This window comes from Portunus trituberculatus, chromosome 38, assembly GCF_017591435.1.
Source record: "Portunus trituberculatus isolate SZX2019 chromosome 38, ASM1759143v1, whole genome shotgun sequence".
Taxonomy (NCBI): domain Eukaryota; kingdom Metazoa; phylum Arthropoda; class Malacostraca; order Decapoda; family Portunidae; genus Portunus; species Portunus trituberculatus.
In genome coordinates this window covers 28216805-28241542 of record NC_059292.1, presented here as the reverse complement: position 1 = coordinate 28241542, position 24738 = coordinate 28216805, and the positions used below count along the sequence as shown (strand labels likewise).

General features: G+C 40.8%; 2 protein-coding genes and 1 long non-coding RNA gene across 4 annotated transcripts; 1 reads left to right on the top strand and 2 right to left on the bottom strand.

Annotated features, from left to right (window-relative positions):
- Positions 1 to 963: 963 nt before the first annotated feature.
- Positions 964 to 4047, bottom strand: LOC123515150. Of its 2 annotated transcripts, XM_045273625.1 has the most exons (5): positions 3794 to 3958; positions 3345 to 3494; positions 2967 to 3148; positions 2565 to 2724; positions 964 to 2308 (listed from the first exon to the last, which is right to left on the bottom strand). In XM_045273625.1, the coding sequence occupies exons 1-5, from the start codon at positions 3934 to 3936 to the stop codon at positions 1471 to 1473; spliced, it is 1473 nt and encodes a 490-aa protein (XP_045129560.1). In that variant the 5' UTR covers positions 3937 to 3958; the 3' UTR covers positions 964 to 1470. The 2 variants fall into 2 exon arrangements, with proteins under 2 accessions (XP_045129560.1, XP_045129561.1); XM_045273626.1 differs by lacking the exon at positions 2967 to 3148 and having other exon boundaries at positions 3794 to 4047.
- Positions 4048 to 7070: 3023 nt separating this feature from the next.
- LOC123514860 lies at positions 7071 to 8976 on the top strand. Its single transcript, XR_006677715.1, has 2 exons — positions 7071 to 7625; positions 8268 to 8976. It is a non-coding gene; the product is annotated as an uncharacterized LOC123514860 (long non-coding RNA).
- Positions 8977 to 10071: 1095 nt separating this feature from the next.
- Positions 10072 to 23044, bottom strand: LOC123514828 (eukaryotic translation initiation factor 5B-like). The gene is made up of 21 exons (XM_045273059.1): positions 22879 to 23044; positions 21493 to 21700; positions 20487 to 20966; positions 20149 to 20232; positions 19723 to 19789; positions 19063 to 19256; positions 18168 to 18332; positions 17807 to 17906; positions 17048 to 17233; positions 16394 to 16482; positions 16028 to 16165; positions 15591 to 15752; positions 15037 to 15254; positions 14734 to 14857; positions 14082 to 14249; positions 13557 to 13690; positions 12779 to 12998; positions 12392 to 12619; positions 11989 to 12132; positions 11752 to 11847; positions 10072 to 11522 (listed from the first exon to the last, which is right to left on the bottom strand). Exons 1-21 carry the CDS (start codon positions 22908 to 22910, stop codon positions 11253 to 11255), a joined length of 3507 nt encoding a protein of 1168 aa, XP_045128994.1. The 5' UTR covers positions 22911 to 23044; the 3' UTR covers positions 10072 to 11252.
- Between the last annotated feature and the right edge of the window lie 1694 nt (positions 23045 to 24738).

The window sequence follows — 24738 nt, the reverse complement described above, 5'->3', positions numbered from 1 at the left end:
CATCCTGTCACGCCCTCCCCTGCCCTCCCACTACACAATAAACTTCCCTTCAGAATTCCCACACCTCCCAGTTGCTCTCTCACATTATCACACCTTCCCCTTCTTACTCTACAACGCTCCCTCGTCCCTCACTCCATCACCCCGGCCACCCGACTCCCTCCCCGCCCCTCTCAATAGGTAGAGGGTGAGCACTGTGTAAACGCTTGAGCCTCTGCTGGAGTAATTTACACCAAACACTGGCCTGTATTTACATCTGAATTAGACTATGAATAAATGAATATGTGATGGCTGCGACAGACGAGAAGGTACAGGCTTGTGTGTGTGTGTGTGTGTGTGTGTGTGTGTGTGTGTGTGTGTGTGTGTGTGTGTGTGTGTGTGTGTGTGTGTGTGTGTGTGTGTGTAGCAGTACTTGTATGTACGTAGGATTAGTATGTAGGTCTAAATGAATAAATGAGACAAAGAGAGAGAGAGAGAGAGAGAGAGAGAGAGAGAGAGAGAGAGAGAGAGAGAGAGAGAGAGAGAGAGAGAGAATGTAGGGGTAAGGGTTGTAGGAAGTATAAGAAGCGTGGGGATAAGGAAGGGTGATGTGGAAGGGGAGAGAAGAGAGTGACCTATTATATATATGATTATATATAACAAGAGTCATGTCAGAGGCAGCTCTAACCACTGACAGGTGCCGCGAATTATTATGACTGAGGCCACTACCAGAAACATAAGTAGGAACACTGCTTCATCAACTAGGGAGATGACTGTATACGTAAAATGATGATGATAATAATAATAATAATAATAATAATAATAATAATAATAATAATAATAATAATAATAATAATAGGAATGATAATAATACGTCAAAGTGTGAGCAGAGCAAAGTTGAAGCAGATTGTGATCACTCTAAAGTCAGAAGTGTTGATTGATAACAGTCACAGCGTCAAAAGCTAAGGAGAATGCAAAGCCAGTAACAACTTTTTTCTTAGAATTTAATTACTAATTGACACCAGTTCCCAGTGCTCAATATTTCAAGGTGATAGTAATTGGCAACTCCTTGCAGTAAGTTCACAGTCAAGAGATCATTTGCGTTAGTCTTATCGCTAATAATACGAAAGATAAAATGGGAGGAGTTTTTTTCTTTTTAAACCATGTGGGGTTTTCACGGGAATTTATGGGCTAAAGGGGGTTATTCTCTCTCTCTCTCTCTCTCTCTCTCTCTCTCTCTCTCTCTCTCAAATTAATGTTTTACTCGTGTTGCCACTTAATCAACACCTGCTTGGGTGTTAATTAAGTGGCACTACCTGAGTGGTCTTTAGTTCACATAACATCTGGTCGATTAATTCATCAAGCTTTATTCTTACTCTACAGTACATAATGGCTAGTCTTTCATTCCTGCTGTAGCAAGTTTGAGAGGTTCTTTGATTCGTACTTTCCATCTACTATCTTTCCACGTTTTATTGGATATTGTTCTAATGATATCTATTCTTCCTCTTCTTCCTCCTCTGCTATTTCCTTTCCTTCCTCTTCTTTCTCCATCTCCTCCATTTCTGCGGCCATTTCTTCCAAGTATTTTCTAAAGGACATGATTAGCAAAGTCAAGTTATCATGGATGAGAATACTCGAAACGCCTGGTCGCTTCTCAGATGTGCGCTTAGTTCCTTGTTCATGCCAAGGGAAGTCAGACTCTTGTACGTTTTTCTCTAACGTGTTTTCAGACTGTAAAGGAGTTTCGTTGGGTTGTCTTATGTGGTGCAGAGGTGGGGTCTGTGAGGAGCTGCTGGGTGTTGTGTGGATAGATTCTTTTGTGATGTCTGCACTGAGATGTGGCGTGAGGTGGTGTAGGATGCACGTGTCTGTGGTGAGTTCCAGCGGTGGTGAGGGAGATTCAGGTTCCTGTGTTGTTTTTGGTGTTGTCCTTTGAACGATGGATGTTATGTCGACTGTCTGGAAAGAGTAGGAGAAAGAGGAAGAAAATTGCGTTGTTTGCGGTGGTTGTATTATGGACATGCGGGGCGTGGCGGTGGTTGAAGGGTGATGGGAAGAGGTTAAGGTGGTGATTGATGCATTGGTTGTCCGCTTCCTCCTTGCTCTCTTGTGTTTTCGGAAACCAGTCCATGATCTCAGAAGTGTCGCTATCTGTGTCCAGAGATTGCCAAATGCCCGGGAAAAACCAATGCGCGGCGTGCGAGGCTGAACAGTGGCACAGAAGCCGCCGCGGAACAGCAGGTTGAAGTATGTGTGGAAGACGATGGTGGCCGCCCGGTTCTTTATCTTGCTAAGGCAGACGGAGAACTGCAGGTCACACCGGCAGTGGCTCCTGGAAGGCGGCAGTGTGGTGTGATAGTCAAATATTCGTTACGTTTACACACGTATCATCATCTGATTGGCAAGGTTCCACGGAAATTTGCCCATTAATTGCTAGTGAACTCATCTAAAGACACTTCTTGTAAGTCATCTAATTCATTGATAAACGCATTAATATGCTAGTATTTGTTATGCATCTTTCACAAGAATAAGATGACCACACGCGACATGAAGAACGTTCGGGAGCAGGGCAAGGAGGCAGTTCTTACATTGGCTTCGGCGTGGTGTTGATAGCGCCGCGGTAGTACACGTAGGACGGCAGCTGGACGGGACACAGGTCATGCAGGCGGCAGCAGTGGTCCACTGGGCCCCACGCCCCGAGCTCTGCCATATCCTGCGCCGTTTGTCCAAACCCGCACCACAAAGTGCCTGAGAAACACCACTGGTTGATTGCACATTGCACATTAAAATGCTCTGACATTACAGGTACAACTAAAAAGTGCTAAAAATAATGTAATTAAAGATAAGAGATGGATTTGAGGAAAAGACGATACGAGCATTTGATTGTCTTATCTAGTGAAACTATTTCCCAATCTTATAAAAACAGTGAATCGTGAACGTCACGGTGTAAGAGCAACGATCACGAACAATGCATGGCAATGAAACCTCACCAGGGGCGCGTCCCTGAATCAGCGAGGTAAAGGACCACAGGGGTGGCGAGGGCATGGGAGGAACCTCCAATTCCAAACACTCCTCCACTACTTCCAGAAACTCGTCCACTGTTACAAAATGCACGGTGGCTTGAGTCTCTCGCCGCCACCGCGCCACCTGCAGGGTTTTTGCTTCTTGTGTCCTTTGGAGAGTCACCTCAAGTCAAGAGACGGTACACAGACAAGGGAGACAGCAGAGAACAACAAAGGAGGATAACGTGGCGGGGGAGGGAGGGACCGATACAACTTGTATAATATACTGTACACGGTGCTACTTCACACATTACTCTTTAGAAAGATTCTTGATTTAGTGAATCAGAATAACTTACTAAAGCTTACATGAGACGTTCACTGAAGGTACAGGCAACAATGTGTCCTTCAGGGGACGTGTGCTGCAGTACGAGAAGCTGCTCACAGACAACGAGGGCGGGACGGGAAGGTATTTTGCCCCGTGGGTCATCAGACCCGATGTGGCCATCACCCAGGTACCTGGCGGGGACATACATACTAAGTTTGACTGAATATAGACCTAAAATAATAAAATAAAATAAAATAAAAAGTTAAGCAAATAAATAAATAGATAAAGAAAAATGCTGAGATATTGTACAACAATTGTGTGTTCGTATGTAAAATCTGCATGTCGACTGACAGAAATACAGTATTTATGTAGATTCTTGATTACAGTCGTTACTGAGAGCCGCTTAATTACTATTACCTTATTTATCTGAGAGAGAGAGAGAGAGAGAGAGAGAGAGAGAGAGAGAGAGAGAGAGGGAGAGCTTCCATACCTTCGGAATCGCTTTTCGCCTTCAGAGCCAGTATCTTCAGCATGCAAGGCAGCCTGTGCAGGGTCGCGCTGCTGCTCTTGTTTTCCGTAGTGTGTCTCGTGTGGTCTGGGATAAAGGTGGTGGGCATGGTAACCCCACACCATCACTACACACGCCACAGTGACCACCACACAGCTCGCTCTTCCAACCACCATTACCTTATCTGGTATAAACACTTAGAGTACCGCTGACATGTCAAATAACTTTCAGGTCCTAATTTCTCCCGGGTGGCACCACTGCGCAAACGTTTCGAACGCAGTTTCAGGTTCGAACCGAGTCTCACTGGTGCCCGTGGATGTGAGTCAGCTGAGGACTGTGGGGAGCTTCCATCAAGGAAAGTGGAAAAAACAGCATGATCCATTTTCTTATGCCGTTCTATTCGAGTCAGTTTTTTTTTTTTTTTTTTTGGTATTTTACAAAGGGAGATGAGAAAACAAAACGTAGGTACGTAAGTAGACAGACGGCTCTATACTTGATGAATGTTGTTGTTGGTTGCCACCCGAGAGTGGTGACGCGGTACTTGATGAAGCAGCCTTCCTACCCTTATACTTACCTAGAGCGACACGACAACTCACAGGATTTTAGTAGGTACCTCCTTCTCCAACACTACCAACAACATCCAATACCACCACAATCAACAGTCGCTGCCACCACCACCACCACCATCAGCGCAATGACAATCGCAGCTTGCCAAACGAGGTCATGATAATTACTTAGTCATGAAGTGCCGCTATGAGATTAGTACCTTTAAACACAGGTGACAGCTGGCAACTTCGGTACGCCATTACTAGAGAGAGAGAGAGAGAGAGAGAATGCTAATTGCAAGCATGCCTTCTCTTCGTGATGCTCCACTGCCTCCACACACTAACAGGCCACACCACCCAGTAGGCAAACAACCAACACACTTAACTTACCCATATTAAGCAACGCCATGAATTGGTTATTGTAAGTAGGCAGTGCATTCATGTGTTAATGAAATTAGTCCAAATGCGATGTAGTATTGTATTGCGCAGGAAAATAAACACTTCTCTACAAGACAATTACACAGTTACAACAGTGCAATTTCTCCATATGGAAATGGATATTAAACCATCAACCTTAAAAAAATATATGTAGTCAATACAGCTTTACAGTGCAAACAAGCCCAACCCACCACAGCATTCACCAGCTCAAGGAAACTAAAGAATGACTTTCAACAATTATTGTGAGTTTCGTAAGATCATGTGTGAATGCCACGCCAAGACGTGTGTCCAGTTTTTGACTGACGGGATATACAAATAACATACTACACTACGGTGTACTGTATTCCTCTTGGCACAAAACCAATCCCGAGATGAGGAGGGGGATTTTAAGAGACTGTCCAAACCCATTACTACGGGAAGGCTTGCGTTGAATTCAGTGATGTACTGTTATCAAATCAGTATAACCCCAGAAATTTGAAGCACCCTTTGGTGTGTGTGTGTGTGTGTGTGTGTACCTTAGTTCACTCCTTATTATGTAGCTTGTCAGTACATTTCACAGATGCCAAACATGCAACTGTTTCACATGAGGTAAGCTGTCAACAAATATATGTAGTAAATATTTCCATACAAAACAAAATAACACTACTTTCACACCCAGTTCATTTATTTACATTGTAAACATGGGTCTTATCATGTATACGTTAAAGGAGCACAGGTCAATATCTGTACAGTATTGAAATCAATGGGAAAAGAGAGCAAATGTCATCAGTGATAATAGACATGCACATTCAAGTGGAAATGGTCGCCCACTGATTCAAGGACCAATGGTTGATCCTCAAGTCTCTAGTGAGCCATCATATGACTCCCCACACTGTTACAATGGAGATCACTGTTTTGCAATATGGATAACTATCATACATAACAAGAGAACTTTTCTTTATCAAGACCTTTAAAAATTATTCATGTAAACAATCTCTATCTGGTAATAAGATGATTGTGGCAGGACACAGTACCACATGACATACTCCATTAATCTCACAGCCAGCAAGGGATGAGTCAGCACACCACTCCTTTTCTCACACTCATTTGAATAACATACACAGTATTTTCTTTCCAGTAACAGAAGCAGCTGCTGGCATGCATACCTTCCCTGTCAAGAGCAATCATTACCAGGATATCATAACTGGCTGAGGCCAGTGTCTTATTATTGTATTTTTTTTTTTTTTTTTTCCATGCAAAAAAGTTACAGTAAATACAAAATATATATATATAGCATCAAGGCAAGACCAAAACTGACCTATTCCTACCAAGAATTAATTCAAAAGAGTGAATCTATCATGGATGCCAACTTTCACCCACTGGTAGCCATATGTTCTCTGTTTTAGGATTTCACAGGATACCTTCTATGTACTTCCAAGCTTCTATTCTTGCCATACAACACCTGCACTATCTCTTCCATAGTAAAAGATCTCTCTTTCTAATTACAAATCTACACTCTAAGAATTTCTTTCACAAGTTTTTTGCATCAATTCTCTGGATAAATCTGTATCAACTCAATGAACTTCCCTCATCTATTGCACAACACAAATTTACTCCCAAAGGACAGCCTTGTCCAACAAACATCTACAGTTTTTACTACAATAACATTACTTTCTTCTTTAACAATAAGAGTCATACCACAGATCACATATACAAAGATTTGGGTATGATTTGAAAGACAAAACAAAGAATTCAAGTATAAAGATCAGTTCACAGAAAATTTTTGATGAGAAAAATGGATGACAAAAGGAATGAAAGTGCATAAAAGTACATATAATGAATTTGCTAAGTGAAGTAAAACTTGAAGAAGCAAAATGGAGAGTGATTAAGGAAATTAAGTACAGCATTTTGAGGTTGTCTGACCACACGTAATGAAAAAGCAGAAAGTGAGATGTGGAAATGCATGTAACCACAGCAGGATGACCAAGAGAATAATCCTAAAATGGCATGGCAGTGTTAAGTATACAAGATAAAGGACGAGGAAATTCAGAGGTCTGTTAGGATACAAGGATAGAATGCAGGAGCAAGAACAAATGTAGATTTTTGTGGTAACAGCCTGGCATAGGAAGGGAATGAGTTCCTAGAAACAAGCATCAGATAAAGGAACGTATTTTCTGCACATTCACTTGTTAACTATATCTCACAACCAAATGATAAGTAATAAAAACAGTGTCCTAGACATTTCTTAACATCCTTATCAATTGTAATGGTTGATTATTTTCTTCACTTCTTTCACTGATTGTCACTAATCCATGCTCTGTCTTACTGTCATTATAAAATGTTAACTAAATATCTGAACACCACATTACTTAATACTTCTTTCTCCACTTTTACATGTTTTATTACCTCTAACCAAATTTTCTTTCCATACAACTCCTCTTCAAGGTATCAATGTTAATATTTCTTCACATTCACTCTCCGATTCAGCCAAAATCTTCCAAGACTTTCTCCTCTCTGTCACCAGTGTGGCACCATAAACACACATGGCAGTTCTCTCATTTAAGATTTTTAAGTATAATATCTAAGTAGATATAAACAAGCTGCAGAGAAAAAAGCAAGGGAAGAAATGGAAAGTGTGAAGCTAAAAGAATTAGACCTTCCTACAAATTACACGTATTTCACAGAAACAGCCTTTTGTGACATTAAAGTTGACATTTCTTTGAATTTTCATTAAAATGTAGTAAGTGAAAGTTCCAGTCGTATGCTCATCAAAACCAAATAACTTTCTGAATACTTAAATTCAATAACTTTTTAAAATGTCTTTCTTACAAATGTTCTCCATCAACAATAAGGTCTGCTTCACCAGTCAACAGGTATAAACACACTGGTCAAACATATACTGTATATATATATATATATATATATATATATATATATATATATATATATATATATATATATATATATATATATATATATATATATATATATAGACAATTTTTTATAGCATGGTATGCATGACACATTGCATTGCATAAATATGTCATAAAGATACTGACCAAATCCAAGCAAACATATCCATTTTTAAAAACTGTAACAGCAATATAATGCATACAAAGACCAGCAATGCCAAGATTTCTCTTTTTTGACATGCCATGATTGCAAAAATTTGTATTTGTAATGAGACATAATATTGAAGTTCACATTTGCCATCATCTAAAAGAACACAAGAATAACATACTATGTACTGTACTCACTTATAATTCCAATGCATTAATTGCACATGTTTATAGAGTATGTATTAGTGTTAGCACTTTGTGCCCAAACACTGACAAGTGAAGGGCTGAAACTACTTTGGTTAATTACTTTTCATTAAAATGTAGTAAGTGAAAGTTCCAGTCGTATGCTCATCAAAACCAAATAACTTTCTGAATACTTAAATTCAATAACTTTTTAAAATGTCTTTCTTACAAATGTTCTCCATCAACAATAAGGTCTGCTAATGTTATGGTGGGATAAGCACAAAATTAGGAGACAATGAAGGTGATGGAAAATAAAGGCAATAATTCAAAGGAAAAGATGCAGAAAGATATCAGGGAAGACAAGGAACGTAAGCAAGCACGAAGTTACCCAAGATACCCAGCCCTACACACTGCACACTGCAAAACAATAGGCAAAAGATTAAAAGGTAAAGAAAAATTCTATCCAATGAAATTCAAAATTATCAAGTTCTCAATGTGAATACTTTAATAACATCCAAAGGCATTTTTTCGGTCAGCACAACACCACCTTCAACAACAGCATGGAATGCTGAATGGCAGTCATTTCTTTCAATTAAGTTCATACATTATACTGTAAATAAAAGAGTTTGATAACACATTGCAAGGTAATTAATACTCACACATCACATACAGATGAAAAGTCTGTCGTGTCTCATTGTGCATCCATTACAGGCAAATGTATAAATGGATATAATATAGCATATGGTGTTCAAATACACAGTGCATGAAATAACAAATGTTCAGGTGACTTTAGTAATCAGTGTACCCATGAAACTGCACACTAACTCATGAATGCACAAACATAACTCATTCATGAATGCTAGTACAAATGCACACATGGATGTACACAGACACACACACACACACACACACACACACACACACACACACACACACAATGCACACTGATATACATCACAAATAATATCCATAAATCAAAGAAAAGTCAAAAGCCTTAAACGTATGTGACAATGTGATATTTTCTTACTATTATTATCTTTGTAGATTGAGTCAACCCTGAAATGTTTAAAGTAATACCACATCAAGGCATTTTCTTTATGCTTGCAGTCTGCATACACCAACTCCACTTGTATTGAATTCAGGTGATCCTTGTGATATTGGTGGAAGTATTACAGTGTGTGTGTGTGTGTGTGTGTGTGTGTGTGTGTGTGTGTGTGTGTGTGTGTGTGTGTGTGTGTGTGTGTGTGTGTGTGTGTGTGTGTGTGTGTGTGTGTGTGTGTGTGTGTGTGTGTGTGTGTGTGTGTGTGTGTGTGTGTGTGTGTGTGTGTGTGTGTTCATAATTCACAACAGTTGCCTACTGGTCACCTAGCCAGCCGTCCCATTTATGGAGCAGGTGCAGAGCTCATAGACCGATCTTCGGGTAGGACTGAGACCACAACACACTCAACACACCGGGAAAGCGAGGTCACAACCCCTCGAGTTACATCCCATACTTACTTGCTGCTAAGTGAACAGACCCTACACATTAAGAGGCCTACCCATTTGCCTTGCCGCATCCAGGACTCAAACCCAGGCCTTCTCGGTTGTGAGCCAAGTGTGCTAACCACTACACTATGCGGTGTGTGTGTGTGTGTGTGTGTGTGTGTGTGTGTGTGTGTGTGTGTGTGTGTGTGTGTGTGTGTAATTCACCACGGTCGTCTGCTAGTTACCCAGCCAGTCTTCCCCATTACAGAGCGAGCTCAGAGCTCATAGACTGATCTTCGGTTAGGACTGAGACCACAACACACTCCACACACCAGGAAAGCAAGGCCACAACCCTTCCAGTTACATCCTGTACCAATTTACCGCTAGATGAACAGGGGCTACACATTAAGAGGCTTGCCCATTTGCCTCGGTCTCCGGGACTCGAACCCGGACCTTCTCGATTGTGAGTTGAGTGTGCTAACCACTACAGTACGTGGTGTGTGTGTGTGTGTGTGTGTGTGTGTGTGTGCACATGCATGGTATTTTTCTTCTCTTTTTTTTAGGAGGGAAGTGTATGTAATAATGAATCCACTTTCAAACTTTCAAATAATTTCATTGGAAATTTCATAAAAAGAAAGGTGAATATCACCTCCAGCTTAAAACAATGGTATTTTAGAGTAGGAAGTATCATTTGTTGATAAAGAGAACTATAGTGTGTGTGTGTGTGTGTGTGTGTGTGTGTGTGTGTGTGTGTGTGTGTGTGTGTGTGTGTGTGTGTGTGTGTGTGTGTGTGTGTGTGTGTGTGTGTGTGTGTGTGTGTGTGGTTTTAATTAGGATTCAAGTGACCAAGTTGTGTGAAGTGTAATAATGTGACACCTAAGGCCTTCATAGTGGTATAAAGTGTCATTCATCTGGTTCATGTAAGACAACACCATGATTGACATTAATGTTCACCTAAAATGAAGCTAAAAATTTGCACCTATTAAAAATAAAGATAGTCCTTCACCTCATCATCTCAAAACTGATGACTTTCCCTCAGTATCACAATATGACTGACACTGCTCCCTGCACAGCGGCACCACCATACCACGGCACCATGGTACTGCAGCACCACAGCATATGGCACTGCAGCATCGCAGCACCACAGCACAATGGCACCGCACCACAACAGCACTGCAACACCACAGCACAATGGCACTACAGCACAACGTCACTGCAGCACTGCAGTACAACAGCACTGCAGCACAACAGCATCACAGCACAACAGCACCACAGCACAATGGTGCAATAGCACTGTAGCACCACAGCACAATGTCACAGCAGCATCACAGCACTGCAGCACAACGACACTACTGTACCACAGTACTGCAGCGCCACAGCATCATTACACTGTGACACTCGAGCTCCGCCTGCCGCTGCTCAGCAGACTTCATTAGTGTGGTTATGGAGAGCTTGTTTCATGTATCAGAGTGTTTTGATGCACAGCTGCATGACACAGACCATTAGATAGTCTTCTGACTCAACATTGTGATATGCACCACAAATAATGCAAAGAGCCAATGGGATTGAATGTTTTCCAGTACATGCTTACCTAAACTTGACAGTTTAGGCTTCTGTTCTGTACAACATCTTCAGCTTGATAAATAATTAATTTAATATTTTGTGTTCACTTGTGAGTTATCTCCTAGAGATAATAAGTTAAACACATCATACAAATTTGTTATCTTATATAACATTGCAATCCTAGATCTTCACTAATCTCCTAATTGTTTTCTAAAGTATTTGAAATTCTTTTTTGAGCTCAGCCATTAGTTTCCAGTCACCTTTGCTCAAATCATCTCTAAAATAGTCTTTACAGGCATTGATTGACTCTCGTGATATCTTGCTCACCAACACATCCTCACTTTCAAAGTGGCGGCCAAACAGCTTTGGAGTGTTGCCAGGGACCGGTTCAATCTTGATGCACACATCCACACCTTTCTTGGCCAAATCCACATTCTTGTGGTCAAATTCCATCGATGTCACAATGCCAATCTCAACAAACTGAAAGAAATGTCACATTTACTTACTCAAAAGTACACATACACATTTCAAAGTAACATAAAACCCTTTAAAAATTTATATACTTTCAACTCCTTCCTTTAGCAATTGCTACCTTTGTGGCATTTTCTCTAAATCTGTGTATCTCTTGATCAATGCCATTCTTAATTTAAAAATAATAACAACTATAATAAAAAGAATAAAACAGAAACATGGTGAGTGAGTTATGCACCTCTTTGGAAGGAACACAGAGAGGGGTGCCAGTCCTCAGGATGCCGACATCCACCGTCACACCCAGCACAATGGGGTCCCGCTTGTTGAAGATGGCCTGCAACAAGACAGTGCTAAGTTCAGTGCTATACTTCAAATAAAAATATCAATATATGAGTATTAAATGCAAAGTATCAAAGATGTATGTTACAGTTGGTGTGATTAATACCAGATATCAAGATAACACTATATTACTCACAGTTGGGATGATTTTAAGTTTGCAAGGGAAAACTGCTACACTTCTAAACTCATCTTGCTTCTTCTTTTTATATTCTTTAATGTATTCCACATAACGGTCGCCCAAATGGTATATAGTTTCCTCTGAGAAGATTTTTACACCCTCCTGTGGATGAAGATATTGTAAATCAAATATGAAATCATTACAAAACTTTCATTTGCTCAATGCCAGTAAGTATTTCTTTTCAGAAAACTTGTCTTTTTTCCCAAGGTCACGTGATGCACATAGCAAAGTTCATCTATAAGCCACAAAGGACAAGACTAAGGGCAACACTGCATGCAAATAAACTGGAAAAATGTAGAAGCCCTCTCATATTGCCAAGGATGCTGGTGCAATGTATCATGTGGCAGTGCATTGCATTTACCTTGTCAGCCAGCTCCTGTGCATCCTTCTCCACCTTGACATCAAAAGCCAAGATCACAGCATACATGGGATCATGTTCCAACATGGCTGCTGCCCTCATCACATCCCTCTTGACAACTGGTCCAACACGGATTCCAGAGTAGGGCACACTGTTGGCCTTAAAGAACTCCAGCAGGGCTTCCAGGGCTCCCAGGGTAGAGGCTTGGACATACACACCACGTTCCTTCACCTGGGAACCAAGAAATTAGTTACCCAAAATTATAAAAATAAACACTTGAAAACACAATACAAAAATTGAATGTTATATCAGCAAGTTGAAATCCATGAGGATGAATATGAAAGAATAAAAATAAACTTGAGAAGATAAATTCAGGACCACAACACTTGCCTTAATGGAACGCATGGCAGCTTTGAATTCTTTGTCCACCTCCTCCTTCAGCAGTTCCACCTCATCTTCATGGTAAGCCACTTGGAGGTTGAGCCCAGCAATAGCTTTCTCCAGGTCCCGAGCAGCAATCTTTACACCCTGAGCAGCTGCTATCTCCTTGAACTCATCATACTGACCCTTCACCCGGATCTCCTTCAGAGGCTTAGGCAGAAGAAGAGACCTGGGAGGCATAGAGAACACAAAATTAAATCCTTGCTAATGCAATGCTTTTTTTTCAACATGTGGATGATATCTCACCAAATAAACAAACAAATAAAGCTAAATGAGGGAATCTACTTCAATCAAAAATACAATTTTACTACTATATATTTCCTAACTTTTAACGTCCTCATGGAAATGCCTCCTAGCTGGATTAGTTTTGACAATTCAACAAAAACAGATCCTTTTCACATCACCTATTTCTCAATTCTGTCTTGACCAATTGATTAAAACATGATAATGATAGCATCACTCTAATCTATCCTTCCTCTTAAATCTCCTGCAAACCCAAACTCTCTTGGTAATATGGTGTCTCCGTGATGAAGTGATGAAGAGAAGTAATTTTCCATGCTTCCTTAGCCTGTGTACACAAGACTGCATGCCATATGGCAGCATGGCTGGGGTGCCAGCTGTGGGTTTCCAAGCCTCCATATCTGCTTCACTCACCAGTACCTCTCAGTCACTCAGTCACACTTCTTATCTCTATCAAAACTTGCCTGGTGTGCACCTCTTCACTCACCTGATCTGTGTGACAATGGGCCCCTCAGTGCCAGCCAGGATGATGGTGTCTCCCTCCCGAAGTCTGCCGTTGATCAGAATGACATCAATAGTGGTGCCATGACCCTGGATGGTCTTCACCTCCAACACTGTGCACTGAGAGAGGCATGGAAAAATGGAACTGTTGAGTATTAATTCACAAAATACAATGGAAGTTTTCCTTTCTCCAAGTAACAGTAAAATATTACAGGGCTGACACGCCAACATGGACAGTAGCCATCATAGTGAGAACAAACAAAAAGATTTCCAATTCCCTCATTCTGTCTCCTTAGTCACCTCCTACAGTGGCAGTGTTCCAACACAACCTTACCTTACCAAACACTTAAGAGGCCTTGCTGGATCACTGATAAGTCTTTGAATATAATAAGTAGCTAAAAAATAATTTAAGTAAAAATCAACAAAAAAAATAAATAAATAAAATAAAGTGAATAAATAGAGATATAATAGCAGCATACAGTGTTTCAAAAAGTGAAGACTGTTTGCACACCTGCAGCTCCTCGTTGAACATGAGGCGGCGGCTCAGCCTCTGTTGGCACATGTCACACACAAGAGCTATGAGGTTGCCCATGCCATCTCCAGAGATAGCACTAGTTGGCACAAGGGACACATACTGCCTAGCATCTGGATTCTCCCAAAACAAAGCAGCATTCAATCCCTGTAATACAATATTCTTGTTATTAGGAACATTATTCTGAATACCAAATTATGATACATTACACTCCCTCTAAACTATGAAGTACAATAATGAGCATTGGCTTTTCTGAGATCCTCTGTGGTGCAGAGGAAAGTGTGTCTGGCTACCAATCCCTCTCCACGTTACATAGTCATATACTACAATAAACATGTGCGCGCACACACCCACACTCAGAAATATTCTACCTGCTTCTATATTTTCTCCTACCAATGACTTGAACACAACTCTCTCAAGAGATGTTTCAAAGCACCTCCTTTCAATCTGTGTCAGGCCTCATTAGGCAAAATCACAGGTGTGGGAAGTCTTCGAAAGATCAGCATACAATAGATTCCATACTTAAAAAGACCATGTTATCAAAAATTCATCAAGAATGTCTAAGTGATACAATTTCAAGAAAATTATTCATGTAATTTCATAAAGGATGTATTGTAAATGCATTACTTACCTGAATGTTGAGTCCCTGGACGATTTCCTTACACCTACGTTCAAAGTCATTCTTAGACGGCTCCTTCTGCATCTTGATTATTTCCCTTATGTCCTTTGAAGGGTTGGACACCCACTCAAATACCCTGTACCAAGCAACAAATAGTCCATTACAATCCACATCACTGCATGTCTTGTACTACTCTTCCAGTCAAGTGAAAAATATTAATCTAACAATAGAATCAGAAACTGGAAAAAATAAATACATAAGTAAACAAAATAAATCAATATATAAATATCCTCTCACCTTATTCTTTTCCCTTACCTGTCCACCTTGTTAAGGGCCACAACAAATGGAGTCTTTTTCTTCTTCAACAGATTTATTGACTCTATGGTCTGAGGTTCCAGCCCCTGCGTGATGTCCACCACCAGGATGGCAATGTCACACAGAGAGGAGCCCCTGGACCGCAGGTTGCTGAAGGACTCGTGGCCAGGCGTGTCAATGATGAGCAGGCCGGGGAACTTGAGCTTGCCCATGTCAAACTAGGCACAGAGGGAAGGAAGGAAGGAGGAGTCAGTGCAAATGGCAACATTACAGTTTTCAACTTTAATTAGTGTGAAAATGAAACCTCACACTGAGAACCAGAACTCAAGAGCTACTAATGCATTTCTTGTTCATCACTATGAACTTCATGCATGTGGTCTTTATTACCAGTCAAATCCATTTTAACTATCCTAAAAAATAAATGTAAAAAGTCCAATTTACATGCTCTTCTCTAAAAACTGAGTAGATGCAAACTACACAACCTCTTAACTCTTATTAAGTACAAACCAGTGTGGCAGAAGAATGATTGAACAGACAAGCTATAAACTCCTCACATCTTTGACCATGTGTGTCTGCCTCTGGATGCCGTGGGTGGGCACGTTGGTGGCACCGATCTGCTGAGTGATGCCGCCCACCTCTCCTTCCTGCACATTGGTTCGCCGCAGCTTGTCCAGGATCTTGGTCTTCCCATGGTCAACATGCCCCAACACACACACCTGAGATTTTCACAGTTATTCAGATTTTTCATAAAGCAACTTCCTAATCTTCATGTCTTACACATAACCATACACATCAATACTCCCTCTTGCACTTACAGAGTGATACAAGACATGCTTCCAGCCAATCTTTGGGCAGTCCACAATTCCACAATGTTGCCTTAGTTTTTTAGTATGTCAGACAACTAAATCCCTATCATTAAATTTCCTATTGTTACAGTTGTAAGGCAGCATGTATACAGTACATACCAGAGGTATATGTGTAAAGTACATACCACAGGTGCACGGAGATCGTCCAGGGTGAGTTTCTTCTCGCTCTCCTCTTTCCTCTTTGCTATCCTCATCAAGGCTCTTTGTTTTCGTTTCTCTGCTTCCGTCTGCCGTTCATCCTCGGAGTCTTCACTGTCACTTTCCTGTAAAGAAAGACATTTACCTTAAAAATCAAAGTACCTACATTCATATATCACTCCATCACCATTACCAAGTTCTCTTATTTTATTTACATATTATACTTTCAATAACCACCACATAATGAAAAATACTACATATGAATCAACAATTTTATGGTCAACTGGATATCACGTTACTGGATATATTATGGTATTCCAGTAATTCCTTTGCAAATATAAGCTTTGCATCACCTCTTCACTCTCGTCATCCTCATCTTCATTGTCATCATCCTTTTCACTCTTCTTTGTGTCTAAGGATGCCTTTGTAGCCTCCGATGTATCTAGAATGAGGTAAATACACACACACATTAACTCCAAAATTGTATCTCAGAGAGTGCATTTATAGGGGTGATATAAAAAACTTTTGTGGCCATTTTTGACTAGGATGCTTTTCATACTTTGCCAGGACATCTTTATGTCTTTAGCCTTCCCCCATCACTGATCATCACCCACCACCAAGCCTGTAGTCCTGCCAAAGGTATAGGTCACCTGCACTAGGAAATGGACTGATATATGTAATACTGGACACTAGGAATTAAGTACACAGATGAAGTGGTGAGGATAGGCCGACTGCAATTCTCTCCTGAGGAACAAGGATGTCCACGCGATCCACATGAACACTTTAAGAAAGGAGAGTCACCAGGATGACCAAAGAAACCTCGACACCTTGACAAGGGGCATGCCAGCCTTAACAACTTGAAGCATCATGCACACACAGGTCACAACATCACTTGCCAAACTGCTTTCAGGTGCAGGTGACAACAACAGACCCTTTTACCTACATGAACAGCATTTCTAAACTGGGAAGATCAAAAGAGGGAAAAAAATCACACAATATTGCCTTACCATCTTCCTCCTCCTCCTCTTCCTCTTCATCATCATCAGTTTCATCCCAAGCATCCTTGACATCCTCTTCCTCCTCTTCCTCTTCTTCCATTTGATCCCATGAATCTGCCACTTCCTCCTCTCCTCCTTTAGACTCTTCTGTTTCCATCTTTTCAGTCTCATTCTGTGGCTGCTCTTGTTGCTCTTCTGAAACATAATCAAATTCAGTGATTGAGTGCAATACATAGTATATTAATTCACTATCCAATTACCAATGAACTCAAAAAAGCTCCTCAAATATTCTTTTAATCATTCAAAAAACTTCCTTCATATACACAGTATACAGCTGCCCAGCTCTACTCTCCTACCTATACAGTTTATAGAGTCGACTCATTTCTATAAATAAATCCCATAACTGTTTCCAATTTATTTTCCAGCCATTTAGCTAATTTATCTGTAGGACTAAATCTTATTACCATTCTCTGAGAACTTCAACCAATCCTTTCTCTAAACAAATAAGCTCCATTCTTTTGCTTCTTATAAAGCGAGAATATGGTGATTAGCCATTCCCTCCCACCACAGATAGGTCTCTCTTCCTACCACTTCCTCAACCATCTAAGTCTACCACTTCTGATTTAACTTCCTGGAACTCTGCTAACTTCCCTCAACCATATTTCTGTACCTTACCTAATACTACCAACACAATGGTACATGCAAACACTTCACTTTAAGGACTTCACTTCTGCTTCTTGCATTCAATATTCCCCCGTATGTGCTCACCTTGCTCCTCCGGCTTCTCCTCTTTCTTCTTCTTTGGCCTGACACGTGTGCCTGGCCGAGGTCTCTTCTCCCCAGCTTCTGGCAGACTGACTCCCTGTGCCTGCAAAATATCATCATTATGGGTATCTCTTGGACAACCTATTGAAGATTAGATACTGACTTCTGGTACCAAATTCTTTATTTTCATTCCAGGACAAAACCCTTAAATGCTTAAATTAATAATATCTTCTTAGCCCATAATGCAGGAACAGCATAAAAAGTGAAAGGTGAAAAGTGATCTGTGCCATATTTCACTACACTCCCACTTTTACTTAATGTGAGTCATCACAGTCATCATGGCTGGCTGCTGGAGGTGTCTTACCTTGAGGTACTCCAGCAGACCCTGGGCTCGCCGCATGTCCTGCTTCTGTTTTGGAGTGAGCAGCTTACCCTCGGCTTTTAGCCTTTCTTTCCTCTCCTTCTCTTTCTGTTTCTTACGTTCTTTCTTCTCTTGCTCTAATCTTTTTTCTTCTTCAATTTGTCTTAACTGTAAAAATGAAACAATTATTTAAAGTTTATCTGTAATGAATTATTTGATCAGATATGTAAGCAGTAAACAAGATGAAGTTGAAATTTGTATCTATTTAATTACTATTACTATTACACAATGTTAGTACAGTGCAATCTTAGTTCATAAACTTAATCTTTCCCATGACACAGTTTGTGAACCAAAATGTTTGTAAACAAAGCAATTAATGTAAAAACAATTCATCTGTTTCAGCCTCAAATTTAACCAAATTTTTTTTCTTATGATGAAAAATACAGTATGAAATAAAAACACAAATCATTAATACACTTTATATATGACAACACCTATGTCAAGTGTCATAATTACACTCTGCTTTAGTTGTTGCTGAGTGATATATTCCATTTTGGCTGTATATTGTCCCTGAGGTCTGATTGCTTTCCTAACTCTGTTCCCAGCAGTCATGTATATCAGCAACACTATGCAGTCCCACCACCCTCCCTGATCTTCCACCATATGTCTTCCACACTAACATAAAGACAACTAACTGCACCATCATCATCACTCCTGACCTTCCACCATGTCTTCCACACTAGCATAAGGACAGCTGCACCTTCAACAGCTACATTCATAGCTTTACTCTTCAGATTTCTCATTCATACCTCATACACTTTCACTTTGACAAAACTAAAATAAAGAAATAAATATGTGAATGAATTTTAATGAAAACCAAACTGTCAACAGGCCTCACCCTCTCCTCCTCCTTCCTCTGGCGTTCCTCTTCCTCAGCTCTGAGTTTCTCTTCTTGCTCCTTCTGCTTGGCCAACATTTCCTTCATGGCTGCTAACATCTTCTTGTTGGGCTTGCCTTTCTTAGCCTTGGGATCCTCCTCTTCATCTTTTTCTCCCTTCTTTTTTTTCTTCTTCTTTTTACTGGCGCCTTCCCCTGCAGGAATGATAAAGTTCGCTGGACCTACATTATGGAAGTCTGTGATACTAAACAACTGAAAACCTATGATCATTTCCTCGAAAGATAAGAAGCAGAAACATTTCAAAATACGGACCTTAATAACAAGACTTTTCTTTGTCCATGGCTACAAACAGAACAGTTATTACATGCAGGCTGTGGTGAAGCCTATATAGTTCAATACATCATGTCTACTCAACAAAGAAGGGCAACTGGCACTCTTATTAACCATTTATTGTAGTTCAGTTTTTTTTTTTTTTTTTACCTAAGTCATGATCTCTGCAACTAATTAATGTTGTAGGGTGAGGCACCCTTGTATAAGCAACTTGTGGGCAACAATTAATGCATATACCTTTACAATCCACTCACCTTTTAACTATATTCAAACATGGTAAACAACAACTAAAAAAAAAAAAGAAAACACCAAATGCACTAATTCACTTACCTTCAGCTTCAGCCTCACCATCTTCCTGAGGGGTAGCTGTGCCTTCCTTGGCCTCTGATGGTCCAGCCTGACAAGGCAAAGTGTATGCATCTAGATCTGATACACAGATACATTGTCTCGATGGGACTCAATATAATGCAGTAACATATGGACTGTGGATCACAACAGTAAAGGAAAGACAAATCACACAGGACAGAGTAAAACAGTGTTTCATGCAAGAGGAATGACTCGAGAGCAAGAGAGGCTGAAAATGGCAGGGATGAAAGTTGAACCAATGTAAAAACACAGATAAAATAGTAACCTTCAGAACCTCAAAAGAACACTCTCACAATAAACTGATGTTGTGCATATGTAAACTTGAACCTTCTGTAACAAAACAACCCTCAAGGAAGGCTACAACTGACAACAAATCACCGTTTTTCTTACCTTTGGTGTAGCCTCTGGTGTTTCCTTCTTCTTCTTTTTTTTCTTTGCTTTTGCATCATCCTTCTTTTCATCATCAGCTGCCTCCTAAAAAACAAACAACTGATATACACTATGTATATTGCGACACACTCAAAAAGGCATAATGCAAGATCAATCACCTTCAGCCACATTAGCAGTCATTCACAAATCCTATCACTGCCACAGTCCACAATCCACAATCCACTGTTCCACTGGCCTTCACTGTGTGCTACCATTCGTCTCCACTTCCAAAGTAATTCAACACACATTTACAAAGTAAGAGGTTTTCTAGTAGAGGAACAAAAAGTCAAAAGACGTACCTCTGTTGCCTCGTCTGCTGGTGGAGTAGAGACTTCTGCAGATGGCTCCTCAGGCTGATCCTTTCTCTTCTTCTTCTTCTTTTTCCCACTGTCTTCTTCCACTGGTTCTGGCACTGGAGCATCTTCCATTTTGGTCTCCTTTATCTCCTCCTTTGGCTTCTCTCCCTTATACTCAGACTCTAGTTCAGCTAGAATTTTATCAAGGTCCTCTTCATCATCATCTTTCTTCTTTCCTTTCTTCTTTTTGCCCTTCTTTCCCTTGTCATCTTCAGGAGCTGCCTTGACTGGCTCTGCAGCCTCCTCCTTCTTTTTCTTCTTGGAGTCCTTCTTTGTCTTACTCTCTGACGGCTCCACCTCCACCTCATCATCGTCGCCAAGGTCATCATTGTCATCCATCAGCGCAGCAAAGCCTCCTCCCATGGTGGGCCTGATCATCTCCTCCTCATCATCAGACTCCTTCTTTGCTGCTGCCTTTGATTTCTGAGCCATCACAAAGACAACAGTGTGAGTACAGATAATTACAGTCTTTTCACACTTCCTACTGTCCAATTCTGAAGACTCCACTAATTCTCAGTTGCAGTAATAATACACTCACTCATGTTTGTGTCTTGTAAACACAGCCCACCCAGGAACAGCTAGGGGACAGCTGTTCTGGCAAGACATACTCATTTCCATAATAATAAACAAAGACTAAAAGAAAATATCTAGCTATCATCATAAAATCATCCGGAATGAACATCGGTTCCTAAATTTTTCCTTGCACTAACTAGTTACCACAGCTGCAATAAAACATTCTGATGTTAGTGATGATTCATGCCCAATGCTCATTTAGCTCTCTCAAAACTAAACATTTGCATGGAATACTTGCATAATGTGATGCATCCCAGACATCAAACAGTTAATATTTCCTGTCATCTGCAATAACAATACAATTCTTACAAGACAATAAATTTCAACATAAAAGAAAGGTAGACTAAATAAGATAAATAAATACAACAGAATCTACCTTTTCCTTCTTTTTCTTCTCTGGAGGGGCCTCTTCTGGTTCCTCTGGCCTTGCTCCTCCCCCTTCCTCCAGAGTCATGTCCTCCAGGTCCTTCAGCACATCATCTTCCCAATCTCCACCCTTCTTCTTCACCTTCTTGCCTTTCTTGCCAGCTTCCTTTGGAGTGACATTTTCAATATCTTGTATCAAGTCATCCAGCTCTCCATTTCTGAAACAAACAATCTATTAATAGAAAATAATGGCTTAAATATTGAATACATAAAATATAATTTTGAACTCACAACTTCAAGTTAGATTCAAAAGTTGTTCATGATAATAAATGGCATTATATCAGGGTTGAGAGAATGACGCATACATCAAATATGCTAACACACTACATCTGGATTCAAAATTTGAAAATAATAGAAACTTTGAAACGTTTACTAGTTTTTGAGTTCTTTGGTTAGTGGAATTGAGTTAACAGAAGTGAAATGTAATGGAAGTTAATGAGTCCAAAAAGTATTTCCAAATTTAACTTAAAGAGTTAAATAATTAAAGGAAATGTTAATATCATTGATTAATGATGAACGATTTAGTGCCCAGGTATGCACGTACATTATTACTAGTGCAAACTGAGTTATGACATTAGATTGATAAAATAATATATGCCGCAATAATGAGGTACTTTATAATGAAGTACACAATACTAATTAATATATGAAGCAATAATGAGGTATTTTACAATGAAGAACATAATACTAATTACCATAGAAACAGAGCATGAACTGTGAGTGATGGATGCAGCTCCATAGATCCACCCACCTTCACTTAATAATTTCCGTATTGTGACAACAACCCCTCCCTATACCTCCACATGGTGACCACCACAGGCAAGCTGCTACCACACCACACTTCCCTCCCACTAGTGTGTACACCACTTTGAAGCTCATGTTGACTGTGCCTATTTCCCTGAGTGTGATGAGCAGCCTCAGTGTGAAGTGTGTCCACACCATTGCTAAATGTGTCAAATAGAAAGTGGTGAGAGAGGTGGACCAGCTGGCCACATACACCCTGTTTGCCGCATCCTCCACCCTGCCTTCCAATACACAGACCCAAGGCACAAGGAAATACACCAAATGGAGAATTATAAACTGAGAAATGAGTGTCCTGGGGCAGGGGGCAGCGTGCCCGTTCCTCCCACCACCAGGCACCGCCAGCGACGCACTGCCTACCTTCACAGCGACAAACACGCCATTCTAAAACAATATATATATATGATTAGAATCAAAATAATGAGGCAGGTCCAAGCAAGTAGCCTGACTGTGGGGCCAGCAGGCCGGCCTGGTGTGGACCTGACCCACCATGGCCCCAACTGGCCCCACCCCCACCCCATCATGCCGTACTCACGTCTCGGATTTATTTCCCTTCTTCTTTCCCATGTTGCAGTTTGCGTTTCCAGCATGTAATTTCAGTGGTCAAGTAACATATGGAGCAAGCAGCATGGACAACAACCTTCCGTCGTGAGCCACCACCACCAGCGCCTCCTCTCGGCCTCTCACAACAATTAGCGCGACTTTTCCACGGTGCCACTTTTCCTGATCCACTGCCATGAGGAATTGCATTAACCCCTTCAGTACCATGACACGTTTTCATATTAATTCTACTTACTATTTGATGATTTTACACAGTTTCAGAAACTTATGTGAGGATCAAAATAGTGAAAACTGTGGATATTAATCTTCTGACCTCCATAGACCCTTTTCCTTGTCAATAAAATGGTCGAATCGTACATAAATCTCAAGGTAAAAAAAAAGTGTCCCAGTATTGAAGGGGTTAACATTATATACACTGCAACGCTCACCGACAAGATACTACGAAACACTTTTTTTCAAAGATTACATGTATCCTACCTACACAAGACAGTACTGGGACAAATTTTTATCTTGAGATTTGCGTACGATTAGACCATTTTATTGGCATTAGGAAGAGTCAATAGAGGTCAGAAGATTAATGGCCACAATCTTCACTGTTTCAATCCCCACATAAGCTTCTGAAGCTATATAAAATCACCAAATAGTAACTAGAATGAATATGAAAAAAACATGTCGTGGTACTGAAGGGGTTAAACCAACTTACTGGTTTCTCACGAGGCTCATATTGATATTCAACATTATTCTTTGAGGAGGAAAAAAAAAGATGACAATAGTTATTTTCTTTGCAAAGGAGTATATATGTTACACCCCGTTTGTGAAATTGCCCATTTCATGAAATGGGCAAACCCAATTCATGAAATGAACCTAACCTAACCTAACCTAACCCAATTCATGAAATGTGCAATGGAGTGGCCATTTCATGAAATGGTTAGGTTAGGTTAGGTTAGGTTAGGTTAGGTTCATTTCATGAATTGGGTTTGCCCATTTCATGAAATGGGCAATTTCACAAACGGGGTGTAACATATATACAACAGAAAATCAGGAGGGAATGATGTCAGATGATGAAGGAAAGGCTGGGAGACGCTGTGGTGATGTCAGGTGATGAAGGAGAGGCTGAGAATCAGTGAGGTGATGTCAAATGAAGAAGAGGCTGGGAGACGGTGATGTTAGGTGATGAAGAAGACGCTGTGATAATATCAGGTAATGGAGGAGAGGCTGAGAACCAGTGAGGTGATGTCAGGTGAAGAAGGGGCTGGGAAACGGTGATGTTAGGTGATGAGGAAGACGCTGTGGTGATGTCAGGTGATGAAGGAGAGCCTGGGAGACACTGTGGTGATGTCAGATGATGAAGGAGAGACCGGGAGACGCTGTGGTGATGTCAGATGATGAAGGAGAGGCTGGGAGACGGTGTGGTGATGTCAGGTGATGAAAGAGAGGCTGGGAGACGGTGCGGTGATGTCAGGTGATGAAGGAGAGGCTGGAAGACGGTGTGGTGATGTCAGATGATGAAGGAGAAGCTGGGAGACGATGTGGTGATGTCAGGTGATGAAGGAGAAGCTGGCAGACGGTGTGGTGATGTCAGGTGATGAAGGAGAAGCTGGGAGACGGTGTGGTGATGTCAGATGATGAAGGAGAGGCTGGGAGACGCTGTTGTGATGTCAGGTGATGAAGGAGAGGCTGGGAGACGGTGTGGTGATGTCAGGTGATGAAGGAGAGGATGGGAGACGGTGTGGTGATGTCAGGTGATGAAGGAGAGGCTGGGAGACGGTGCGGTGATGTCAGGTGATGAAGGAGAGGCTGGGAGACGCTTTGCTGATGTCAGATGATGAAGAAG

Coding starts and splice junctions, on each gene's coding strand:
- LOC123515150 (XM_045273625.1), bottom strand. CDS start 3,936: ATGGTGTGGGGTTACCATGCCCACCACCTTTATCCCAGACCACACGAG. Junction 3,495..3,793: donor GGCGAAAAGCGATTCCGAAG/GTATGGAAGCTC, acceptor TGTCCCCGCCAG/GTACCTGGGTGATGGCCACA. Junction 2,309..2,564: donor AACACCACGCCGAAGCCAAT/GTAAGAACTGCC, acceptor GCCGCCTTCCAG/GAGCCACTGCCGGTGTGACC.
- LOC123514828 (XM_045273059.1), bottom strand. CDS start 22,910: ATGGGAAAGAAGAAGGGAAATAAATCCGAGAC. Junction 14,858..15,036: donor GCCCTTAACAAGGTGGACAG/GTAAGGGAAAAG, acceptor TGCTTGGTACAG/GGTATTTGAGTGGGTGTCCA. Junction 14,250..14,733: donor TCCAGGGACTCAACATTCAG/GTAAGTAATGCA, acceptor ATTGTATTACAG/GGATTGAATGCTGCTTTGTT.